Source organism: Metarhizium robertsii, assembly GCF_000187425.2.
Source record: "Metarhizium robertsii ARSEF 23 chromosome Unknown MAA_Scf_1, whole genome shotgun sequence".
Lineage (NCBI taxonomy): Eukaryota > Fungi > Ascomycota > Sordariomycetes > Hypocreales > Clavicipitaceae > Metarhizium > Metarhizium robertsii.
Window position 1 is genome coordinate 6998342 of NW_011942149.1, and position 24861 is coordinate 7023202.

General features: G+C 54.9%; 5 protein-coding genes across 5 annotated transcripts; 3 read left to right on the forward strand and 2 right to left on the reverse strand.

Moving 5' to 3' along the window:
- Window positions 1–1015: 1015 nt before the first annotated feature.
- MAA_08567 (Calcium/proton exchanger superfamily) lies at window positions 1016–4545 on the reverse strand (the record flags this gene model as incomplete). The annotated part of the gene is made up of 3 exons (XM_007826565.1): window positions 1016–1444; window positions 1510–4259; window positions 4365–4545. 3 exons carry the CDS (start codon window positions 4543–4545, stop codon window positions 1016–1018), a joined length of 3360 nt encoding a protein of 1119 aa, XP_007824756.1.
- Window positions 4546–7018: 2473 nt separating this feature from the next.
- On the forward strand, window positions 7019–8271 carry MAA_08566 (ATPase Rpt6 of the 19S regulatory particle of the 26S proteasome; the record flags this gene model as incomplete). The annotated part of the gene is made up of 2 exons (XM_007826564.1): window positions 7019–7253; window positions 7337–8271. 2 exons carry the CDS (start codon window positions 7019–7021, stop codon window positions 8269–8271), a joined length of 1170 nt encoding a protein of 389 aa, XP_007824755.1.
- Window positions 8272–8633: 362 nt separating this feature from the next.
- MAA_08565 (meiotic chromosome segregation protein) lies at window positions 8634–9763 on the reverse strand (the record flags this gene model as incomplete). Its single annotated transcript, XM_007826563.1, has 3 exons — window positions 8634–8842; window positions 8949–9398; window positions 9511–9763. 3 exons carry the CDS (start codon window positions 9761–9763, stop codon window positions 8634–8636), a joined length of 912 nt encoding a protein of 303 aa, XP_007824754.1.
- A 5382-nt stretch (window positions 9764–15145) lies between these two features.
- Window positions 15146–18046, forward strand: MAA_10741 (uncharacterized protein; the record flags this gene model as incomplete). Its single annotated transcript, XM_011412459.1, has 2 exons — window positions 15146–16924; window positions 17006–18046. The coding sequence occupies 2 exons, from the start codon at window positions 15146–15148 to the stop codon at window positions 18044–18046; spliced, it is 2820 nt and encodes a 939-aa protein (XP_011410761.1).
- Window positions 18047–19917: 1871 nt separating this feature from the next.
- On the forward strand, window positions 19918–22914 carry MAA_08564 (IQ calmodulin-binding motif domain protein; the record flags this gene model as incomplete). Its single annotated transcript, XM_007826562.1, has 1 exon — window positions 19918–22914. One exon carries the CDS (start codon window positions 19918–19920, stop codon window positions 22912–22914), a length of 2997 nt encoding a protein of 998 aa, XP_007824753.1.
- Between the last annotated feature and the right edge of the window lie 1947 nt (window positions 22915–24861).

Sequence of the window (24861 nt, forward strand, 5' to 3'; positions counted from 1 at the left end):
GCCACAGAATCCACCCTGGTTGATGAATGTATATCCTCGACGCCCTAGAGTGAAAGCTCCGGTTCCTCTCGCTCTGTCCGCAAGGATGGCGGTGTCTGCATCTGCAGATGCTGTATAGAGAGATTGTTCCCGTATGGCATGGCAACATGTCGGGAAGCTTTGTTGATGATCTCGACCCTGTTCGTTGTTTGCCTTCGGGCGCATGGGCAGGGTGGGCGTTGATGGACGTCTGACAGGTTTTCTTTTTTCTTTTCATTGCGCTCTGGGCTTGACCTGGACGCGAGGAAGAGTGTAGATCCAGACTTGGGCCTGGGGTCTGGTTGAAGTATCCATTCGACCTACGGAGTACCCTACCATATGAACAGCGAATCATGGCGACTGTATGCACAAAGACCTCACACTTGCCCAACGGAACTTTGCACACAGTTGTGCGCCCTTCTGACATCCGTTAAGGGATGCTCTAGCGGACGCATTTAGCCGCGTAGAAGCCTATGCCACGAGGTGCAATTAACTCGCTACACATGACCAAGTAGCATGAGCACCGATGTAAAAGACTACCCAAAGCACGTAATCAAGCATGAACACACCTTGTGCAATGCAAAAGCATGCCAGACTACGTAGCACCAAACCACATGTGGGAAAGCCCTGCTCCGCTCAGCCGAGTCGCCTAGTTTCCACAAACCACAAAGAATCGCTGGAACGAGAGCACGACGCGGCAAACAAACAAACAGCACCCCATCACACACGACTCAATCAATTAGTCTCATTGCTAACGAGCAACGGCAGCCCGAGTGCCCCGAAAACCACCAACGTCCCAACGATGCAAACAAACTCAAACAATGCTTTCGTCCAGCCGTCTCGATACACAGCTTCGTCAAGTAGAGATACACGTACGGAAGCCCGCCCTTCCACATCACCCATCCATCTGACCTGGGCGCCTGTGCGGCAGGACAGGGAACCATAAAACGTCTGTACAATTTGTAAAGTCACTACACCCTTCGCGCCCCATCATTACTCACAATCCATACGCCCGCCCGCTCGACCCGCGGCCTATTGTCTTGAAACTCTTGTAGTTCCCGTCTTCGCCCATGACATCGAACCGTTCAATGCCCATCACCTCGGACGTAAAGCCGCTAAAGTAGAACCCAATCACCACCACAAAATACGTCAGCACCAAGATGCTGCCCTTGAAATAATTGCTCTTCCCCTCGCCGTAGACGTAGCTCAGCAGGAACACGCACAGGATAACCGTCACCATGTCCCACTGCGGGAACAGCAGAGAAAAGGTGTACAGGCTCGGGTCGCTGCCGCTGGGGATGTGGGCGTACACGGCTGAGAACAAGACGAGCGCAGGAATCTGCAGCAGGCAGACTTGCAGGGCGTACGCGGAACCAATTTCCATTGACAGTGCAATGTTTCCGTTCATAGCAAACGAGATGGCGTTCTGTCATGACGATTGTTAGTATTACATACCATTCTCTTTCTTTTTCGAGCGAGGCGCCCACTTACCAAGAACTCGGTGGTATTGGGAACAAGTGCAAAAAGCGTGATACCCAAAAACTTTTGATCAATCGAGAAACTCTCCAACACAACATCCACCGTGTCTACTAGAATTTCCGCAATGACGGCATACAATACGGTGGCTCCCAAGAGGATGATGGAACTCTTTGCGCGCCCCCAGTTTGGAGCATCGTGGCCGCCGCCTCCATGGCCTCCAGCATGCACGGTTGCAGTTTCACCAGCTGCCGTGGCTTCATCAGCCTGGTTCTGATGCGTTCGGGCGGTGCCGTGTTGGCCGGGGGCAGAAGATAGCTTTCGCAGCCTTTCCCGATCCCTCGACGCAAGCGTGGCCGCAGTGGCGGCAATGTGTGCAACTTCCCGGGCGAGAGCAGTGTTGTCCGCTTGGCTGAGGCCAGGCACATTGACGGTAGACCGAATCGTATCGCTGCCCTTAGGAGGAACTACGTGTGGGGTTGCGGCCGTGCCGTTGGCGGCAGCGTCTGGGCCGGATGTGTGGCGGGCCATTTCCTCGGGGCGAGGTTGAAGCCCGACGTGCTTTAGTGATTGGCCCAGAATGCGTTTATAGAGATGAGAGTCGCGGATATCCGTGCCAGTAGTTTCGGCTGCTGAAGGCTGTGAGGCCCGAAGTAGAGATGCCTGGAGTTGCTCCTCGTGCCTTTTCTCTTCGATTTCGGCGTTCCAGATCACGGCGGCGTGGGTTCGCAGCGTGAACCACAGTCCGATCAGGTATGAGAAGAAGAGCATGGCAGCGGCCAGGTAACAGTACGGCCGTACGGCCTCGAGATAAAACCGATCGTCAAGAGCTGGTGCCTGGGAGAAGTAGCAGCGACGACAATCCCGAACATCACCAGCACCATCTTCTCCACCGTGTTCCAAGTCCTCGCAATCCGTGCAGCTCAGCTCATGGGTCCCATAGATTTGATAGAATAGTGTCGGACCAAAGGCACCCACTACGGCAAATAGTAGCATGGTGGATGTGACACCAGCCGACCGGGCATTGAATCTCTGCGTCTTGCGCTTGAGGGCGCCAAAGCACATGGAAATGCCAGGCAAGAAGAGGATACCGGCGAATATGCTGCCGACAATGCTGCCTTCCACGAGCTGACCCTTGCCCTGGCTGAGAGCAACGCAGTAGAGAAACACTTCGACAACAGTGGCGAAGAAGGCATTGATGGCCGCGCCCAGTCCCATGGACGACTGGGCCGATATGGATGCAACCGCCTGGCCAATAAAATAGGCCAGGGGGATGATGGACAACAGACCGGCAGTAAACAGGAAGGCTGGGGATGTAATGAAGCTCTCCACGTGAAGTACGCCTTCGAGGACGGCCCAGTCGAAAATCACAAAACACACGACGGCCATGAGGTTGATGAGAAAAATGTTGGTGCCGTCAACGGTGTACTTCCAATACTTGGAGCCAACGGCTCGGTAGGTGCACACTAAAATGGACGAGTCGGGCGCGTCCTCGTTACGCATGTAGCCCATGTGAGTCTCAAACGACAAGGCGAGTGGGTGCCGACGGAGGTGATCGAATAGGAGGATCGTCACCTTGCCCATGGGAATCCAAAAGACGAGAAACCAACAAATGGCAGAGGTGACGATCAAGGCCGGCGAGATGAGGCAGTAAAAGAATATGAAGAAGATGACCCTGCCAATGTTCCACTCGCCCCTGCCAAAGAGGCGCCGTCGTCTCTTCATGCGAGGGTGCATATCGCGAGAGGCACCCCGTCGACCCCGTCCCAGCAGGCTGTCAGTTTCGCTGTGCTCGGAATCGATACTTTGTCTTGATCGCCCGACAATGGATCGGTTGCCATCGGGCCCAAAGAAAAGCCGGCCGTACTCTAAATCGCCGCTCTGCCACTGCTCATACTCGGAGATACTTCGGCCTTCATCTCCGTCTTCGTGCGAGTAGGCTTCGTCCTTCTCCAGACGTACAAACTTGCCAAAGGGGTAAATCAGGTAGCCGGCCAACCCCCATAAGACTCGTCCGTACTCTTTGCCGCTAGGGGCCGCTGCAAAAAGTAAGCAAACGATGGCTCCAAGAGCGGCAAAAAAAGCCATCCACCATCCAAATACAAGGGTCCAGACAAGGTTGAACAGTAGAAGCCAATTGCTCACTCGGCCTCCAGGAGAGGAGTGAATATCGGCCTGGGCAAACTTTTGAATGGACCGATCCTTCTTGTACAATGCAGGCTTCCAAACTCTGATACCAAATGGATGGGTCTGGTTTATTGCCTGCTGTCTGTCTTTGAGAGTAAAGCTTTCGGCCTCGCTTATCTCGCCGTCGGAATCACAGTCAACGTGCTCTTCCAGTGGCAACTCATCACTATGCTCTGGTTCGTCTTCCTCTGTCGTCGTGGTGGGAACACCCCCGGCGCGAGTTTCCTCCTCGTCTTCTCCATCGCCGCCGGCTCGATATGACTGGAGGCGTGACAGTGGTGTACTAGCTTGTTGCGACCGTCGACGAGTTGAGTAGCCCTGGCGCTCGGCAGCATCGGCCACAACCTCGTGTGGCTCATCGTCGGCAGAGAAGATTTCGCCACGGTGCGGAGTGTTGGAAGACGTCCTCCTGGACAGGGGTGGTTTTCGCAACCGGGGAAACGACTTGACTCTATGGGGAGGTTTGAAACCCGATCGCGACGGCTGAGGCGTTCCTTTCGACTGGGGGCGGTCTTGTGATTGCGACGACTCGGCCGCGGTTTGGCTACTGCTTGCGGTGGGAGGATTGTTTATGGACCCTACAGGTGACGGCGTCAGCATATGCGCGGATGTCAAGTCGCGGCGAGTAGCGGCACATTAGATAGATGGGCAGAGAGGAGGCGAAAAAAAGGATTGACACGTACCATATCCCGCGCCTTCGGGTCTGTGTCGCACAGTTTCGGTTGACTGGTAGCTCTCGCCGAAGCCATCGCCGGGACGACTCGGTGTTGTGTTGTCGTCTGTGTTGCGACGTGCGTCGGTCGGGGATGTGAGTGGTGTTTGACGGCGTCCCGACGACGCGCCGTCCTTGCTTGGAGTATCCATGGTTCACAGGCAGCGGTACTCCGGCCGCAGAGTTGCCGTGCTCAAACAAAAGTCGATCAGCAAGGTTGCAGTGCAATGCAAAGAAAAGCTGCGACCGGGATTAGGAGAGTGCAGAAGCAGCATGCAGCGGAGCTCTGGCCAGCTCAATCAAGTACTCGAAACGGGGAGCATTTCCTGGCGCCTGCCTCGTGTGAAGCCGATGCAGCGTCTCGGAAGCAGCAAAAGGGAACTAGAATCGGACGGGATTGTTTCTGCAGCAAAGCACGCGGCGGAAAACAATGAGCGACACGAGGAGGAAAGCCAGAGTAAGCACCGGCAGACGCGGCACCGACGGAGTCAGTCCCACGACTAAGGCACGGGACTAGCGTGGGAGTTGCTCGGGGACGGAGGGGGTCGGAGCAGCTTGCGGCGTCGTCTGGAGCGTGATGGATGGGTTGGTGGAGAGTGATCGGACGAGGGCGATGGAGATGATGGCCGGCGAGGCGTCCAATGCTGGCGCCGACGTGAGAGAAGCCGAGACGGGTTTTGCCTGGATGCCTCACGCACTGGAGAGGCGGAAGACGTAGGCGGCAAAGAACTCCCACCAGTCCGTGGTGGAAATGAGGATGGAGAAAATACAAAATGAAGAACCAAATAATAAAGACAGAGAGAGAAAGAGAGACGCCAAGTCCCTACCTAAGGTAAGTACGTAGGTAAGAAGATCCCAGCTGGGCTTATTGGCTGTGGTCCTTGGCAATCCTAAACCTTGTCTCTGGGCTTGGCACCGAGCACGACGCCTTCTTTGGCTGGGCGTCGCCCACGCCGAGAGATTCGGTCCCAGAGTGGATGCAGCCGAGCCGGGCTTCGAGTTTAGGAAAACCGAGTATCAGATGCATCATGGCATGAAAATAGGCAAATCGAGGCAACTGCAAGCCCGTCATTTATCATCGCCATCATCAATCAGGGGCCCCCTCGACCTCCTCCTAATCCATCAAATCAAAACCTTCGCTCGCCCTCGCAACCACAACATACATTGGCCATTGGTCCATAACAAAGGGCAAGAAACTCCATACCAATGCTTCGCAAGGCCCCAACCCAGGCTCCGGGATCGCATCATCTGTCATTCATCATCTGTGACTCGAGCATCTGGGATGCTACATGGCACCGTTTCGGACCGTCACTGCTGTTGTGTAACATCCTGAACATGATTCCATCAATGCTACTGAAGCTTCTATATGTTGTGGCAAGGCTGCCAAGTCCATAATCTCTGCCACCCAATACCGTGTGTGCGTCTCTACGGCTCACCATGCCGTCTTGACCAATATGAGGAGACGCCTCGCGAGCTCCTCCATATGATTTGCCCCCATTTCGACGTCACGCAGCATCGACTCCGTATCTTTTGCCAATAATGACCGTCATAGGTATTGTAAGAGGTTGCGAGTTGATGAGGTAGTTACTGGATGCCACCATCAATTTCCTTCCGCCTCGCCATGTGCCTAGTAATCAACTCATGCCGAGTTCAACACTGGATGCGAGACACCAGACTGTCCGTTGTTGTTAGGGGTTGGCCCCCGCGTGACTCAAAGAATGGAGGAACCACGAAGCGCGTGCAGTGTCTCTGCCTCCCTTCGGCCCCTTTGGGTCCCTTTCGAGGCGTTCCATGCACGCTCACCTCACATTTGGGGTGGCAGTCGTGCGTGGCCGGCTGCAGGTCTCAACACTACCGGTTTTGGTGAATGGAAATTGGGCCTGGAAAGACGGCGGACAGCTTGACCGGAGAGCACCTGTGTAGCAGCAGACGTGCGCGTATTCCGTCCATCGGAGAATCCCATGACCCATCACACGACACTCCTCGGCATCTTTTCGATCGGTTCGAAAGACTGATGATGCCTGACCGGATACCCAGATTCTTGGATCCCCAGATACGACCGACCACCGGGAAGACCAGGCAGTCATGATCCACTGCGGCCCGACGGTTGGCATGGGCCTAGGAACTGCAGCATTTCAGCTACGTATCGCCTCCAGTCATCTCGCCATGCCTTCACCAGCTTGCAGAATCCCCACCCTCCATGCAAATGCAAACTGGTGGCTGCTTGGGCCTGCGCCTTTGTTTTCCCCACAACCTTACGGAGTAGGTGTGGTTGAAGGAAGGAGGAAAGCGGACGCCACTTGAGACGAGCTTTCTCGGAGCCCGGCAGAACACTTCTTCCGGCTGGCCATGACCGTGCCCAGCATGTCGCTCCCAAAGCCAATGCCATGGCCAGCTGCTTACGAGACACCCTGCAGCCTTGTCCAAGCTTCACCTCGAGGTGCACATCACCAACATCCAACGCCATCCCGGCAACCACGAACAACATTCCCCAAACGATTCGAGTCCATCGCATCCGGTATTTCTAAACTTGCTCCGGATCTGCGTCTAGCAGCCGACATCTGCGACGCCTGATTCTCCCTTTCCCTTCCCTCCCCGGATAGACATTTCAGCATACAAGACATCATGGCGCTCGACGAATACTACCACAACAAGATCGAGGCCATGAAGCTCGAGATCCTCAAGGGTCAAGCAGCTCTGCGCCGCCTCGAGGCCCAACGAAATGACTATAACTCACGCGTGCGGTTACTCAGAGAAGAGCTCGGTCTGTTGCAGCAACCCGGTTCCTATGTCGGCGAGGTGGTCAAGGTCATGGGCACCAAGAAGGTGCTCGTCAAGGTGCACCCCGAAGGAAAATACGGTACGCTACAACCACCCAAGAGAGACCATTACCGAGATCCTCTCCGCTACTAAAGGCCCGCAGCTAACATGGATCATACATAGTCGTCGACGTTTCCGACAGTGTCGACGTAGCCAAGCTCACCCCAGGAAAGCGCGTCACCCTCCTCTCCGACAGCTACAAGCTCGAGAAACTCCTCCCCTCGTCCGTTGACCCCCTGGTGTCGCTCATGATGGTCGAGAAAGTGCCCGACAGCACTTACGACATGATTGGTGGTCTCGACCAGCAGATCAAGGAAATCAAAGAAGTCATCGAGCTGGGCCTCAAGCACCCCGAGCTCTTCGAGTCCCTGGGAATCGCCCAGCCCAAGGGCGTGCTCCTCTACGGGCCCCCCGGCACAGGCAAAACCCTCCTCGCCCGAGCCGTCGCACACCACACTGCCTGTAAATTCATCCGAGTGTCCGGCTCGGAACTCGTCCAGAAGTACATTGGTGAAGGATCCCGCATGGTGCGCGAGCTCTTCATCATGGCACGTGAGCATGCGCCGTCCATCATTTTCATGGACGAAATCGACAGCATTGGTTCTTCGCGAGTCGAAGGCTCCTCGGGAGGCGACTCGGAGGTCCAGCGCACCATGTTGGAGCTCCTCAACCAGCTGGACGGTTTCGAGCCCACCAAGAACATCAAAATCATCATGGCCACGAACCGCCTGGATATTCTGGACCCTGCGCTCCTCCGACCAGGCCGCATCGATCGTAAAATCGAGTTCCCGCCTCCGAGCGTCGAGGCCAGGGCGGATATTCTGCGCATTCACAGCCGCAAGATGAATCTTACCAGAGGTATCAACTTGACCAAGATTGCTGAAAAGATGAATGGCTGCTCCGGCGCAGAATTGAAGGGCGTGTGCACAGAGGCGGGCATGTATGCCTTGCGAGAGAGGAGAGTCCATGTTACGCAGGAGGACTTTGAGCTGGCTACGGCCAAGATTCTGAACAAGCACGACGATAAGGAGGTGTCGTTGGGTAAGCTGTGGAAGTGAGGCCCAGACAAGGCACGGAATTTGTCTTTGTTCTTGCTGGCGAGGGTGTGCGTGGCTGGCTGGTCTGCATATAGAGAGGGACGGGCGTGTATGGATATCTAAATGTACCATTATTCGGACATGTCTCTGTTTTCCCCATGCGATATGTGAACCTCTCCAACCCGTGCCTAATGCATCAAATCATATGTATGTATTTCTGGCTAGGTTGTAGTTGTACGAGCTACGGCATGTCGAGCTTGAACCTGGACGACAAACTAGCACAAACACAGGATACAAAAATGCCAGCAACAAGACATCTCAAAATTATAGCCTTCATGATTTTATACGACTACTGAATATGAACTATCAGTGGCCAGTACCATCTAAGCTTGCTTCTCGCCCTCGGGAGACACGACGCCATGCATGCCAGTGTACTTGGACACCTCGGCCGGTTTCCAGCCACACTTGTTCAGCAGCTCCCTGTCCTGGAGCTGGTAAACCTGCACCTTGAGCGGGCGGCAGCACTTGATCATTTCCTTTTCGCTGTCGCTGCCGAACCCCCATGCCGAGAGATCACCGCCGGGGCACGTACCTGCCGATATATTGTTAGACATGGGGCACAGAAGGACGGCGGAAAACACGGACAGAGTGGAAACATGAAATGGGGGGAGGGGGATGAGGAGCAGGGGAACACGTACTCAGGGCCATGAGGAGATCTTGCTCGGCCAAGAACTCGATGCTGTCGCCGGCCTGCGCAGGACTAGGGTTCATAAAGTAGCGGCCTTGCTCGTCGAGACCGGTGGCCTGGAAGATGTTGATCACGTCGTGGACATCCGACTCGTGGAGGCCGTAGGGCTTCACGGCCCGGGTCAAGTTTGAGTGGCAGTGGAAGTCGTACTGCTCTCCGGCCAGGACGGTGTTGATATAAGGGTCGCAGCGCGTGCCTAGCAAGTCGTGCACTCTTCCGCCGTGGGGGTTCACGCCGTACCAGTCGAGGCTGTCGTGGATGATGGTCGCCAGGGGCCGCATGTATGGCAGCACTGACCAGAGGCGGTCGTGCGTGCTGACGTGCGAAGCATGGAGCTGCCTGGTGCGGCTTGCCCAGAAGCGTTCACGGGGGTTGTGGCGATTCCATATGTTCAAGTCGCCTATGTGTGTGTGTTAGTTTTCAAAGGGTTCAGCCGCGGGAGGGAAAGTCGTGGGTGCGACTGGGTTTTATTATATGGCTGGACAACATCAAGCGACTGCGCATCGACTCACCGACTTGGGGCCCTTCGGGGGTGCTAATCTTGACAATGGAACCAGCTGGCGCTTCCCATGCTCTGCCTGCTCGAATGGGAAGAGTAAATTCGTCGATCAGAACGCGAGGCGCCTTCTGTATGGTCGCGTATACCTCTTTATCAACCGATAGTGGCGATCCGGCTGTGGGCAGATACGCCGGAGGGGCCTTGGGGATGCTGTCCCTCGCCTTGATCCGTTGCTCAATAGATTCTCTGGCCTGAAGCGCCGACATGGTGATCGTTTTGCTTGCTTTTTGACTGTTGTGAAGGCTGCGGCGTTTATTCTACCTCGAGTTCCGATGATCGGAGTCTGACGGAATCCGGTTGGATAGTCCGCTTCATACAAGACTGTCAACTTGGCTTCACCAACATTAGTAGGAGTCTGGAATAATTTGTATGCAAATGAAGACTTACCCAGTAACAGTCAACTTGAGGTATCATATCATAAACATCATTTGGGTGACTGCCCTCGGCCTGGCTATTGAAGCCGGGTTCGATTAGTCAGGCATCAAACTCGACGAGAGGGCGTTGATGGGTGGATCATGGCGGAGGCGGGAGTCCGTTCCGTAGATTTTGGAACTGGACTCAGTCCAAGGCACATAATTCATCACATGGTCGCGATTCAAGCCAGAGAAAAGCAGCAATTCGGAACAGGGCGATCGGGTTGGCAACGAAGAATGCTTGCGCAGCCGGTATCATATTCGATAGTCATCACAGCGAATCTGTCTCTCAAGCGCCTGTATGTATGTAGGACGGAGTAGCTTCGGTCTCGGCTCCGTTGAGAAGCCAACTGCTCTCGGATGTGGGGCAAGTGAACTGAACCCATTCTCTCTTTCCATGTCATGCATGATGAAATTGCCAGCCACAAAGCAGACGAGGGGGCAGGGACGATCCATTCCCGTCGCGGATGCTGCTGTGTTACCTGACGGTGTGCCTCAACCGCAGAGCCAAGTACTCCGTACCGCGGAGAATGGCCGCCAGCGCTATTATAGCCACAAGGCCCTGAGTCCCGAGCCATCTGTAGGGATCAAGGCTGCCGGAAGCCGTCGCGCGAAAACAAGGCATGCTTGGAGCCAACAAGTTGACGCTACGAGCTAGTGTCGGACCAGCACCCGTCCGGCACACACACCAGTGGTCCATTGTTGAGCACACGAGGGTCTAGAATCATGGATCGGCATGACGTTGGAGGAGATCTGCACAACAGGCCTCAGTTGCGGCGTAAACTTGAGCAAATGAAATGCCATCTGACGGCCTATCCTTGGCGAAGGCGGTAGCATCTTGACAAAACAGGTTGTCTCTTGTGACTGAGGTGCCAATTGAGAGACGCCGGGACGGTTCGACAGTCGCAGAAGTGTTGGAACCAGCACTCCGTATTCTGGCCATGCAACTACATATTGTGCATGGCCACCTTGGCTGTGCCGGAAGCGATGAACCAGCAGGCGACAACTCTCTGCGTCTCGTGCCTCGAGGTGAACAGTACAGCACGCACTGGACCTCGCAAGCCATTCGTGCTGTCTTTTCCCCAACCAACAGCCAAGTCATATCCCACCACAAACAACCGGCGACAGGCAGGCCACGTCTTGTCGTGCAGAACCCCCTCTCCCAGCCTGCGGTCTGCAAAAGGACCCTGCATCTTGGCTCCAGTCGCAGTTGCAAACGCAAGGGGCGCGGTTGGATGTCAGATGGGAATCTTGGGCGTGTTTGGTTGGCCGTCAATGCACCAAAAGCTTGTATAGGCGAGGGATGTCGGTCGACGTGATGGGGGGCGCCTTTCGGCGGAAATGGCATTCCCCTAAACCCCCTCTTGGCAGTGCTTCGGCAACTTCTGACGGATGGGACACTGAAGCTCGATCTCGTACCGTGTAGTGACAATATTGGATTGACGTGATAAAAGGTGAAGGCGGCATCAACACAATTCAACTGTCGAGGACTCGAGGGTCACGAGCAGCTTTTTCACGTCTGGTGCCGGATATTGAGAGCCTGGCAACTTGTGGTAGCCAGTCGGTCGCTCCTGCCAGAAGTTGCGACTTGAACCGAGCCACACTACCACCACGGACGACTCCATGTCAAGCTTTTCTGTCTTTTTAGAAATCAGTCTGCCATTCATGAATAATGTATTTGAAACTGCCAGCGAGTTCGACCAAGGTGTCAGCCTCATCCCCAGAGTCGACAGAGTGCAAAGCCTCCAACGCAATGAGCCAACATGAATGGCGTCCCTTGTCGGTGTCGCCCTTGATTTCATTCCCTGCACCCGCATAATACGGTTTAGGGGCAGGCCATCACGACTTGACTGCCCGTCATACCCGCCATTTCGCTAGCGGCTATTTAACATGCAACAGGGAGCCATGAAGCCCCTTGAGGGGCGTTTGTTGGGTGTTGTGTACGCCGTAGGGTTATCGGAATCGTACCATCCCAGCGCCATGAGGCTGTTCAGTACTCCGTAGTATGTGGATAGTCCATGATTCCCATGTCCCCTTTGAGATTCCGTAAACTACCTACACACACACACACACACTCGCGCGCGCGCACGCACGCACGCACACAACACTACATCCCGCTGCCGCTGTGCGAGGGCCCAGAGCAGCTTATTTCCATGAGGGATGGTGGTATTGCAGGCGAGCTTGGATACAATGGGTTGCAACGGGCCCCGGATGGCAGCCTCACTGCCGTCACTTGAAAAACTGTCTTGTTCGAGTTCAAAACGGCAGACATGGCCACTGTACATACACCAAACACATGACCTGTGCAGTGGGTTCATCAGCAGAGAAGCACGTGAAGCATACCGAGTACCAGAAGTCGATGCCAGTTGAGTGCCCGTAGGAGCAGAGCAGCCTTGGGCCAAGCAAGCGTGACGAGCTCGACGTTCTGATAAGGAACAACTGACACGACACATCTGACGTCATGCCTCTGCACTTTGTTACGGTTTGCGTTACGACTTTTTGCATCTCTGCCGAGCCCATAGGCCGAGCAGCGTCTGCAACCGCAACATGAGACAGATGAAGAAGCAAACACGGGCTGCAGAGGGAAGCAAAATTCACCCATCAATGGTGGTGAAGGCTCGGCTTTTCTGCCTGGCTGCATTGTGCAGGATACTAACAGGAAATTTGCGTCTCCGCACGGTGTAGTACCAGATGATGGCCAAGTCGACTCGCCGAAGAATAGGCATGACGTCGCGGCCTGATGCAACTCGGCTACAGTCTGACCTGACACACTGGGTGGTTTGCAGCCATCCGTCCTCTTTCTCTTGATTGGTCCCGGATTGTGGTAAATGCGGTACCAGTGCTATTGTTGGCTTTCTACAGGGTAGGTAGATGGCGCCTAGGAGTACGGAGTAGACGGGCTGCAAAAGGCCTCGTGCCATCATGCTCATTGGGGGCTTCTTGCTTGGATGCAATGGAAGCAACATTGTATTGGCATCCAGGCGCAGCAAGGAGATTCAAGCACTTGGATGATTCGAACTCGCCTTTGATACGGACGGAGTATTGCGCCATGGTTGCAATGGTTGTTCGTCTGGACGTACTGTACGTCCCTTAGTCAGTGGCTGGAACGGTTACCCAGAGGGGTCTTGCACACGACAGTGTTGGCTGCACTCGGTACGGTGAGAAGCGGCGACAACGGGCGAGTGGAGCGTCCAATGTTCGATGTGGATTCTCGAGAATCGAAAAGGGTCTCGACTCGAATCGCCAAGTGTCTTGCGGTGCTGTGACGTTTTGCTGGGGCGCCACGCATGTGTTGGTTGGTGGAAGGCACACGCGAGCCCCTCTGACGCCGTCAGGGAACAGTCAACGGGGCACTCTTGTCGTCTGTGAGAATACGGAGTACGGAGTAGGGCGTTTTGATGGCGCCCCTGGCAGCGCTACGATCAACGATGGCAGCACTGCGCAGTGGGATCCTGGGCGGAGACGCTCGGCGCCTTGATGACGATGGGCCGTGGAGCTGAGGAGGAATAGCAGCCAGAATAGAGGTGGTGGTGGGCGGTGTTCTATGAAACGGAATGGAGGGCGCAAGAGCCTGGTCGAGTCAGCAGTCCAGAACGTTGCAAGCAGTAACTACAGAGTATCGGTACTCGGTGCGGAACCTGGAGGTGAAGCCCTCGTGGCAGCTTTACGTAAGTCGCGACGTACATTGAATGCTGCTTTTTGACTTTGACCTTGGACTGGAGCTCAGGTACCGGCTACTGCCGCCGGTTTCGCGGTGGCTGGCCAAACCCACCAGAGCAGGCGGTGCTCCGTACTGGACACCATGTACAGTGGTGTTCTCCGTACCAGCTTCATCAAACATGCAATCGACAATCCAGAAAGCTTGGCTCACAATCCCGGCGACGTCTTTTCTCCGAATTGCACGGCTGTGGACCCCAACTCGGACGAGATGCAAGCAGGCAGCATGGAATTGTCTCGAACGTGCCGACTCGGTCAGATGTTGCAGTCGCAATACCGGGTGAGAATAGCGTGTTCAATGCTGCTCTCGGCCCCGGCAGCGCACCTCGAGGCCTGGTGCCAATTCATCTCGAACGAGGTGGGCTTTGCATCGACATGGAGCTGGTGAATGCCGCTGTGTCCCCGGCACACGGAGGAGACACAAAGTCGCATGTAGATACGTGTTCCGGGCGGCAGCGTGCATCTGGCCGTCTGTCCATGGTCGTCCGCATGCACATGCACACGACGACCTGTCAGCCAGTCCCATGGCCGAAAGAGGCTCTCTCCCGGCTGCTCGATTACCTACATGCGCCTAGCCTCTGTGTTACCCCGAGCGTGCAAGTGCAAGTGCAAGTGTGCAGGCAGCGTCGCAAGCCTCATCACGCTCAAGCCCCAGGCCCCGAGCTTCCAGCCTCACGCCGTGCCCGGGTTCTGACCGCCGCCCTGTCTCCTTCGTCTCGTCCGTCGTTGCGAATTCGGGGTCCCTGTCGATTGGCACGAGCAGAGCGCAGGGCGCAGACTCCTTTTTTAGTCGTCTTGGCTGCTCCCCCCTGACCCTTGGACGACGACCCTTCTTGCTCTCCCTTGCGCTGCTCGCCTTTATTCTGGGCCACGGATTGATTACGTTGCGTCTTGGAAATCATCCGTCTGTTTAAACTTCTGCCAGGCCAGCGCCACTGATCGCGAGACCCGCGGCTCTGGGCCCTGTCCTGTTCGCCACCCAAGTCCGTCTCAGTCGCAGGCCTGTCTCTGCCGCCAGTCAGGGTCCCCTACCATTTGCGTGCTGCTCCGTCTTCGCCTTACCGCCACTCTGGACCTCTGACGTCGGTGTCGGGTGTGTGTCGGGTGTGTGTGTGCGAGTGTGTGCGTGCGCGCGCGCTGGTGGTGTGTGGAATACTCCGTACATCATTACCCACTTTGTCATTGTCGTCGACTTCACCCTTCATCTTTGATTCATTTTTTCTTTACTTGGCCTTGCACTCCTTTCCCTTCTTCATTCTTGTCGACGCCAGCAACCTGACCTGTTGGGGACGCAGCACAGTATACTTTGGGCCATCGTCAAAACTTCAATTCTACCAACACAAGCTTTCGCCATGCACCTGCTCTAGGACCTCGAGCATTTGTGCTGCACATAGTGCTTCGTCGCCTGCATCATCCCGACTCATCCACCGTCTACCAACACGGCTTGCTTATTGCATCATGAAGACTCAATCGCGGCATTCCCCTGCCGCAGTCAGCCCTTATTCCCACCACCACTCTCATGGCTCACGTCCGCATAGGGCGACCAAGCCCACAACCTCACCAGCAACCTCGCCGCGAGCGCCATATTCCGTCGGTCAAAATTACCCGCCAATGCTGTCTCCTACCATGGCCGTAGAAAGTGCCCGGGCTCCAAGTCCCAACTACTTTGGCCTGGTCATCGAACCCAGCAATGACCCCAGGGGGTCGTCTGCTCTAGCCAGAGAGAACTGGAGTCCTGGCTCGTCTGTCAAGTCCTTTGCCGCAGCCCTGCCAAAACAAATCACCTTGGACCCGAATCCCGAATTCGAAGCGTTCAGGAAGGCTGCCGATCTGAACAGGGGCAAGTCCTTCTCACTCGCCACATCTCATGTCATGTTGCCGACCTCACACCCGACTCCTGTCCGGCCCCGACCGCCTAGGTGGCACACGTATACAAGCGATACTGGCTCCGATGCCTCGTTCCCAAAGTCCATCAGGTCCCTCAAGTCAAAACTGACAAGCAAGAGCGAGGTCGACCATGACAGCCTTCACGACTCGGCCTATGTTTCCTCGGATTCGAAACGCAACTCGGAGTCGTCATTAATACCGCCAACCCAGATCACGGCTTCGATGCCTTTTGAGTCGCCTCGACAAATCGACACGCCTCATCGGCGACCTCATCTACCCCGAGCAGACCCCCACGATTCCCTTCTATCCTTGACCCTGCCCCAACCGGACCCCCCTTCACCCGAGCTGACCGATATAACGCGTGCTACGACTCTGCCGCCAAAGTTGGAAATGGGTCCGTCGTCCATGATATCCGGTAGTCAACTCCAAGCCTTGATGGAAACCGTCCCCGAGGGCAAGATGCTCTTGTTGGACATCCGCTCTTCCCAGAGCTTTGCACACTCTCGCATCCAGGGGGCATTGAACCTGTGTATACCAACCACACTGCTCAAGCGTTCAACTTTTGACCTCAAAAAGCTACAGCAAACATTTCAGGGAAATTTGGATTCAGAGCACTTCTCTAAGTGGCGAGACACGGACTGGATTGTAGTCTATGATGCGCATGCGTCCGATAAGCGCGATGCCGTTACAGCGCAGAATATGATCAAGAAGTTTACCAATGAGGGCTACCAAGGAAATACTGCAATTCTTCGCGGCGGATTCACAATGTTCAGCGCCATATTCCCCGAACTCGTCGACACTTCGTCGACCAATCCATCATCGTCTACACAGGCGAATTGTGGCAATACCAGCAAAAGCACGCTTGCTCCGGTCATAGGCGGCGTCAATCTCCCCATGACCGGGAACGATCACAACCCATTCTTCTCCAATATCAGACAGAATATGGATCTCGCCGATGGTGTGGGCCAATTTGAAATTGGGCGACCCCAGGATCTGGAATCGCCATTATTGCCCACATGGCTCCGTGATGCATCATCCCGGAGTGATCATGGCAAAAGGGTCTCTAACAAGTTTTTAAACATCGAACTAGACGAACAGTCACGCATGCGGACTGCATATGCAGCCTTTCAACCTAACCAGAATCCGCAAGACTGCAGGTTCCAATTATCAGGCGTTGAAAAAGGAACCAAGAACCGCTACAAGGACATATTGCCCTTTGAGCATGCCAGAGTCCGGCTCAGGGAAACACGCGGCGGGTCGTGTGACTACGTCAACGCAAGCCACCTGTCTGCATCAAGGAGCAATAAACGATACATTGCTACCCAAGGGCCACTGCCTGCGACGTATGAGGTGGGTTTCTGAATCCTTTTGCGTTTGCTCGTTGATGTCTAGAGCAGGCCCGCGAAATCTCCAGCTAACACGCCCATGTAGGACTTTTGGTCAGTCATTTGGGAGCAAGATGTCCGCGTTATCGTCATGTTGACGGCCGAGAGTGAAGGCGGCCAACTCAAGTGCCACCCGTACTGGAAAGGTAGAGACTTTGGACCCATCAGGCTGAAGGCATTGTCAGAAAAGAAGGCTTCTCTAGACATTGATAAGCACCGATCCGAATCGAGCCCGACCCCCACCTCGTCCTCGTCGCATGAGTTTGGACGCAAGCGCGCGAACACGACAACTACCTTTCCGTCATCAAGTCCAGCAAGGGCACAAAGCCAGGGACAGTCAGAGACGCCATATGTCACGATTAGAAAGTTTGCCCTATCCCATGCCGCGCACCCTTTTGCGCCGATGCGAGAAATCACCCACCTGCATTTTGCGGCCTGGCCAGACTTTGGAACTCCCGCTCAGCCATCACACCTGCTAGCCCTGGTTGAACTCGCCAACGTGATGCAGCGAGCCGCCAGGCCAGTGGAGACGACGTCAATGGGCTCCAAGATACCAACCATTGACTCGATCCCGGTAACCTGGTATGATGAACCGGAACAAGACGCCAATTCTCGGCCCATGTTGGTACATTGCTCAGCAGGATGTGGACGCACAGGAGCTTTCTGCACAGTTGACAGCGTCATTGACATGCTCAAACGCCAGCGGCAGGCCAATGTCTCAGGGCCACAAACGAAAGACGGCGACGGCGACGTCAAAATGAGCACTCACGACGAATTCGTTTTCCCAATGACGACCAAGGATGGCGCCTCTCGAGGCTTCTTGGATAGAGGCACGGGTGGCCATAATTCACAGACATGGGAGTCATTTGACATCGATACGACTTGGGTACGAGACGACGGTGTGGATTTGATCCAAAAGACGGTTCAAGATTTCCGAGAACAAAGGCTTAGCATGGTCCAGAGTCTTAGGCAGTACGTGCTGTGTTACGAAACCATTCTGGAATGGCTCAATAGGATGCAAGACAAGACCTGGAGTAGTATGGGAGGTCGGGCACGAAGCGGTAGTCTCCAACAAGTGAGGAGCTGAGAGTAAGATACGGAGGAAACGGGCGGGCCTTTTGGTGATGGGAGAGTCGGCCAAATATCAGAACACGGTCAAGGAAGTGGACATTGCATTATAGCGTCGCACGGCATAAAACGAGCTGGCATGAGGATAAGCGGGACATATACATGGAATCGGCGAAATTATTTGGGTTTAAACCACTTGTCCAGCTAGAGGAGAGATTCGGGCAACATGAAAAAAGGGGGGGGGGGGGGGGGTTTGTTTTGGGATTGATATTGAGACCAGGATAACCTTCCTGAGTCTTGGGGAATTTACACGAGCGACAGCAAGCACCTCGAGGACAGAGGTTGCTAGAAATGCCACTGTGGACATGACAGCAACACGGTTGGGCGAGCCCGAAACACGTAGGCAGCCGTGAGCACCTAGATGTGTAGCAGCGTTACGAATAGGAATAATTGACATGATATGATAACTGGACGCTGTCGTGCCGCCCGTTTTATCCGTCAGCGAATACGTAGTCGAGCCACTATGCCTGCCCCGTATCCCGTTGAGTGTGCGAAGGCGCCTGGCCCCCCTTGTAAGGGCAGTGTTCACCGTCAGTCATGTGATGTGTCAGCGTTTTGCAACCCTGCATCATTAGTCTCCTATCCCTGCCCGGGTTAGGCCAAACCAAGAGGCAAGATTCCGTCCATGTTCCCAAGATCTCATGCAATGCAAGTTCTGGACGCTCTCCTGCATGGCACATGGCACCTCGCGCCTTCCAGATTCCGAGTCCGGGCTCCGCTGCCCCTGCCGATGCTGGATGTGGACAGCGGCCTTGTCCAAGGTGGTACTCCGTAGTACTACGGAGCATTGTTATTGTTATTGTTATTTTTACTTTACTTTTTTTTCGGCCAGCTGTCTCGGGGCTCTGCAGCAAAGCATCAGACAGTAGCGCCCTCGTGCGATGCCTCGTTGGTCTTGCTTGGCTCGAGCCGTGGCACGCACGAGCCACGAGTTATTGATTGCGCATTTTTACACCTTCACGTCAGCGCTCATTGTGAGGAGTTGAAGATGCTGGTTCCGCCCCACCCATCCGAAACTGGAACCTTCCAGCGCGGAAGGAATCGAGTGGTCGGTCGGAGCGCCTTCCCAAACTTGCCATGACCATCAATGGGTGGCGGCTAGCGATACGGGCCTCTGCGATAACCTTCTCCTCTACATCCTCTCGCTGCTGGAATCGAATTCACGAGCTGTGCAGGGCGTGGTTTTGACGACGTTCGGTGCTTCTTAGTTGTCAGAAGACGCCGTGTGCTATTGCCGCCACCGTCGCCACGCTCCAGCCTTCAGGCTCTCCCCGCCTGCACCGTATCTGGCTTCGTCGCTGGACTAGATTGGCGGCGGCGTGAACTTGATCGACTTTGTTTGTTTTTGACGATTGTCTGAAAACAATTCGACATTTCTGTACAGGAGTGCAAGCGGACCGATTTTGTTGCTGTTTATCAAGTCCTCGAACGTATTGTCGCTTCCCTTCATTCCCAACCTCGACTCAACTTAGTGCGTGCACAGGCCACTGAGCGTTGCCTCCAAGTCGGTCAACTATTCGACTCGACGCCGTCGCCACACGATAATCCATTTGGGTCGACTGTTCGCTTTCGTAGCGCAAATATACTGCGCTCTATTGCACACCGTTGTCGTCCTCGTCCTCATCCAGGTTCTGGGAGAGGGGGGCTGTTCCGTACGTCGTCGTCACCCCGCGAACTCTGAGGTCTGACTCGGACTTGTTGTGCGGCTGGTACCGCAAACGGTTGCGGCGTACCTTATTTCGAATTTCCCAAAAAAGTTTAAACTCCCACCTTCCGGATACACTTTTCTCCTAAAAAACAGCCGCAGTATCGTCTACTCCGACAGACACGATGCATCGCCCTTCCCCCGACCTTAGCGAACCCTCGCGCAATCTCGAAGAATCCAACTGCCCTACTTCCGACGACTCGACAGCCATGGATTTGGACCTTGCCATGCCGCCCTCTGACGATGACGTGCTTGAACATGATAACAGAATATATACTCCGCCCCCGAGAGTCGCCGCCCGCTTCTATCGCCCGTCGCAAGCCCGTCGCAGAGACTCGGCGGCTTCGTCGCGACGCAATTCCATCTCGTCTGCGCACTCGCGCTGCTCCTCTCTTCACCACGGCCCATCCCGCAACGACAATGACCAGAGCAAGTATGTCGCACAGCACCTTCGACGAGCCTCGTTTCTGGAGGACCGACGAGCCCGTCTTGCTGACCGGGCCGCTCATGCCGAAAAGGTGCGACATCGTGCTGCGCTTGCCAAGGCTGCACCTCGCGGCCCAACCGCGTCCGAGCTACGCACGCTTGCTGCGCAACAGGCTCGACAACGCAATCTTGCCGAGATTGTTGCCAACTGCGCAGAGGAGGTGCGAAAGGCGAAACAAGTTGCCGAACTTACCAAGGAGAGAAGGGAGCAGGAGATTGCCAAGATGCGCGCCCAAATGGAGGAGCGCATGGCTGAGGCAGAGAGGAGGAGAGAGGAGCTCCTAAACAAAAGCGCTACGAAGCGGGCGCGTGGCCAGAGCGTCATGGCCAGAAAAGCAAACGAAACCCTGGCGCAAGTAAAGGAGGATACGAAACCTACGCTGAGCCAAGACGATGCTGCTGCATGCATTCAAGGATGGTGGAGGGGCCGCACTCGAAAACGCATCATACAAGAGTTCAACAGCCTGGGACTATCCGTAGACGGCATTCGGGATACGTCTTTCGATACAGTGGTGGAACTATTGGCGCAGGAAAAGGTTCTCATAGTCACGGCACGGCTGCTAAGGATCTGTGGTCTCAAAGAAGGAGAGCCGAGGTCCGTGGACGAAATGGCTGCTGTTCGCACATTCTTGAGTGCATTCCTCATCTTGGGTCATCCTAACCAAGTCCTCATCAACAAGAACGGGGGCGAACCCGATGCCCTGGGTTCTCACCGGTTACCGAGTACAGACTTGGCGAATCCCCAATTGCAGGATTTGGTTGGCAAGGCCAAAGATCTTCTGGTCAACTTTGAAAACATCTTTGTTCGACTGACCGCGTCCAACCGATATACCATGCCGCCGGCTCTGGAATCCACTCTTCCTGAAGCATATGCCGTGTTTTACAACGCCTTCATTGCGTGGAAGTCCCGCGATTCCAACGCACTGATTGAAGTCATGCTGATGCAGTTTGTGGAGCTGGATGCAATCTTCCAAACGGTCAAAGATACCACAGGCGACGCCGCGGCTAGTCTTTACCGCCAAAGCATCGAGGACTCTCAGCTTATGCTCATAGTGCGAATCAAGAAGCTGGCCGGCGCGGAGAAGGGCAAGAAGCTAATCTTCAAGGCGGTAAGTGAGGCGAGGAAGTCTCGCAAGGCAAAGAAACAGACTGGGGACATGAAGCCGCGAGTTGCCGAGGGATCTGCTGGTGATGTGACGGCCACGGCTTCAAGCCTCGTGTCGTCTGAGGCGCAAACCCTCACTCCACCGGCGACACCTTCAGGCAGAACCGAAAGTAAGCTGGCCGTGGCCAAGACTGGGCTCAACGGCTTGCTCCCCGATAATCGCATTATCGTACATGAACTGGCAATCAACAAGGAGTATCAAGTTCCATCCGAGGAGTATGTCGAGCAGCAGGCTGTTCTTGCACGGCCGCTGTATATGCAGATGCGTGCTGCCATGGCTGAGAATGATGCCGAGTCAAATTTCAGGTATTTCATTCTTATGGCGAAGAATATCAAAGAGAAGCTGCAGCGTCTATTGAAACCCGGCAATTCCATGTATAACTTCATTGGAGAGATTATAGACCCCGAATTGGCTGAGAGACAGTTCGTTGTGGGCAGTTTCTCATACGAGAAGTTCTTCACGGCCATGGGCTCGTTGATTCCCAAATTGTGCGCCCCATTCCGAGACGATGAAGCCAAGGATTTGGTGCAGAATAAACTAAGCGACGGCGATTTGATTGATCGGGTCGAGGCGCTGAACAGCTTCATCGACGTGATGCTTTGCGACTACATCAACTATTTACTGCGTATCGCGGCGCCACAGCTCATAGATTGTGCTGCTCCGTACGAAGCGAAGCGGTTCTCGACAGATGTTGACGAGGGTGATATGGATCTACACGTTGCCGAGGCTGCTTGGAGATTGGCCACGACCAAGGTCATCAACGAGGTGCAGAAGCGCGATCCCGAGGGCATCAACCAACCAAAGTCGAAGCCCGGGGCTGCTCGGTTCTATGCCCAGATGCTGGTGGATGTTTTCACCCAGCCCACACCAGTGAAGCTGGAGCAGATACCCGAAATGCTGCGGCTTGACCACCGACGAATCAACGAAGTGTCTTGCATGATTCAGCGCATCATTACCGCCGGGGCCGTACTGCTGCAGTGCAAGAACCTCCTCAAGAGAGATGTTCGCTCCGCGTGGAAGACGGAAGCAAACCGCATCATGACTGTTCTCGAAGCCAACCATTCGTCATTGGATGCCACGGTGCAGGGAACAATGGCGGCTCTCGAAGCAGGCCGGTCCATGCCAGCCGTCACCAAGTCTCATCTGCGGGCGCTTGTGACCAAGGTCCTCAAGGCGAGCCAAGAAATGTCGCAACAAAACATCGAGCCCAGGGAGCCCGTGCTGCGGCTACTCTTGACGCGCTTGAGGGGCAATATCCTTGCCAGACTTGCGCCAGGCTCGGCGAGTGAGAAGGTCAAGGCGGCGAATACGGCGGGCGAGAGACTGGCCAGCTTGGGGTTGTCCGAGTTTGTCGAGCGGGTTCGAGGTATTTCCGACTTGTTGGACAAGGTTGGGATTGTGGACAGGGCGGCACACGGCACTTGGTGGGATGAGATTGCGATAAAGGTGCAGCAGGAGGAGACGGCGTGATGGGCGCGGGTGCATGAAGTTCGGTACGGGATTGAAATTGAAGCATGAGAGCGCAATGGGATAGGACTCGATTGAATAATGTTATTGACGAATGACGCATGGTGAGGACCTTGTTTTTTTTTTTGAACGGCGTTGCGGACGGATGAATACTGGTTCAGCGGCATGCTTAGTTGGGCTCATTTAGGGTACTGCATGGTGTATGTATGTATATTTTTTTCGGCCGTGGTTTGACATTATTTTATTGGCTAGCGCTTCAAGACTTGTTGGTTTATTAGTTACTAGTTGCTGTGTGTAATGTGTATGACGTGGTGTCTGTTGGAGTGTTTTCGGTCCGTGCCATTCGACTGGGAACCTGGGCGTCTTGTACCGATCTTGATTCGGGCCGGATAGATGCGATGGAGTTGGTGGCTCCAAGTCGATGGCCATGTTGAAAGACGGTCTGATTTGGCCCAAGGACGCTTGCTGAATGTGTACTCGTCGATGTGTTTGGACCGCCGGTGCCGTTGCTTGGAGATTTGCTGAATGTCAAGGAGGTCTGTTTGAGTTTGGCTAAAGTAGTAGGGTATCCGGTCGGTTTACTACCTAAGTAGCTTTGACAGATTTCCTGACGAAGGAGGTTTGCCTGGGTTTGGTCAAAGAAGGCTGCCCGGCTGATTGACGGCCTGGTTACTTGCTTTACACAGTTTTCCTTATTTCCAAGGCGGTCTGCTTCAGCCGTTTAAAACATGACGGCTGCCCAACAAATGGGATGGTGCCATAGGTCCATCCAAGGCACATTATACTATCAAACTGCAAACCCGGCTACAAGTATGTCCTTAAAAACGTTTTGCAAGTACCAGCACCTGGCTCCTGGATGCAAATGCACGACACCCTCCATCGCATCACGCACCGTGCGCAACACAGTGTGCGCCACAATCCGCACACACCCAACGTGCTCCTTTTCCAGCATCGCAGCCTCAACGCGCATGAAATTTCTCTCACGCATAGTCCCGACGACGGCGCGATTACTGGCGGCCGCGTATGGCCTGTATCGCCACTTGTATTAATACTGTACCATATCTGTGTATTCTTTGCAGAGTTCTTTCATTCATTTCTTCTTTTCATCGTCTGCTACTTGTGTGCGTCGGGCCCCGACTGCAACGTACAAAAGTGCCGGTTCGAACATCGCGCCGAGTTGCGATTCACGCGGAGCTACACGGACGGGTACGGTAGCCCGTCCTTGGGACGAACAGCGCCCACAGCCACCATACGACGTCTTCAATTGAGCTACATTGCTGCCAGGAACAGCCCGTTGATAGAAGGCGGGAAGGAAAAACAAAAAGTCTGCTGTTCGGGACCAAGCTTCGGAAGCACGGCTGGCCAATTGACAAATTTACGGGGGTTCAGCCATGTCGACATGCCTGATGTGGCAACTCGGCGGTCTTGGTCGTGCTCCTTGGTGGAGACGAGCCGTGCTGTTGACCCGAAGCAAGGCGGCCTTTGGAGCCGTTGATGGGACGAGGGCGTTGAGCTGCCTGGTGTCGAATTCGGCCTCGGCCTTGGTTTGGCCTGCGGAATCTTCAAACGCGGTTTCGACATGCAAGACGGGTTCGTCGGGTGTGGCGCGTGCTTCTGGGGGAGCTTTGTCGAGTCGACCACGCTCGCTCGTCTTTGGTTCTGCGTTTACGAGGTACGTCTATATGTTTTCGTTGGCAGTGAAGCAATTGCCTCTTTCAGCCGGTCGGCTATATTCATGGCGCGGCGCCTCTTCCGTTCCATGTTCCGCTGCATGCACCATTCGAATTGATGGATGCATTGGCTCACATTGGCGACGGAACATTGGAGTGGCACGGCAAATTCTCGCGTCCTCCCAGCTTTGCCCCTCCCCCCACTTCGCCTTATCCCAACCCATGATTGGACGATTGACTTCCTGCACTCGGTCCCCCGCTCTCAAAGGTCCCTCGTCCC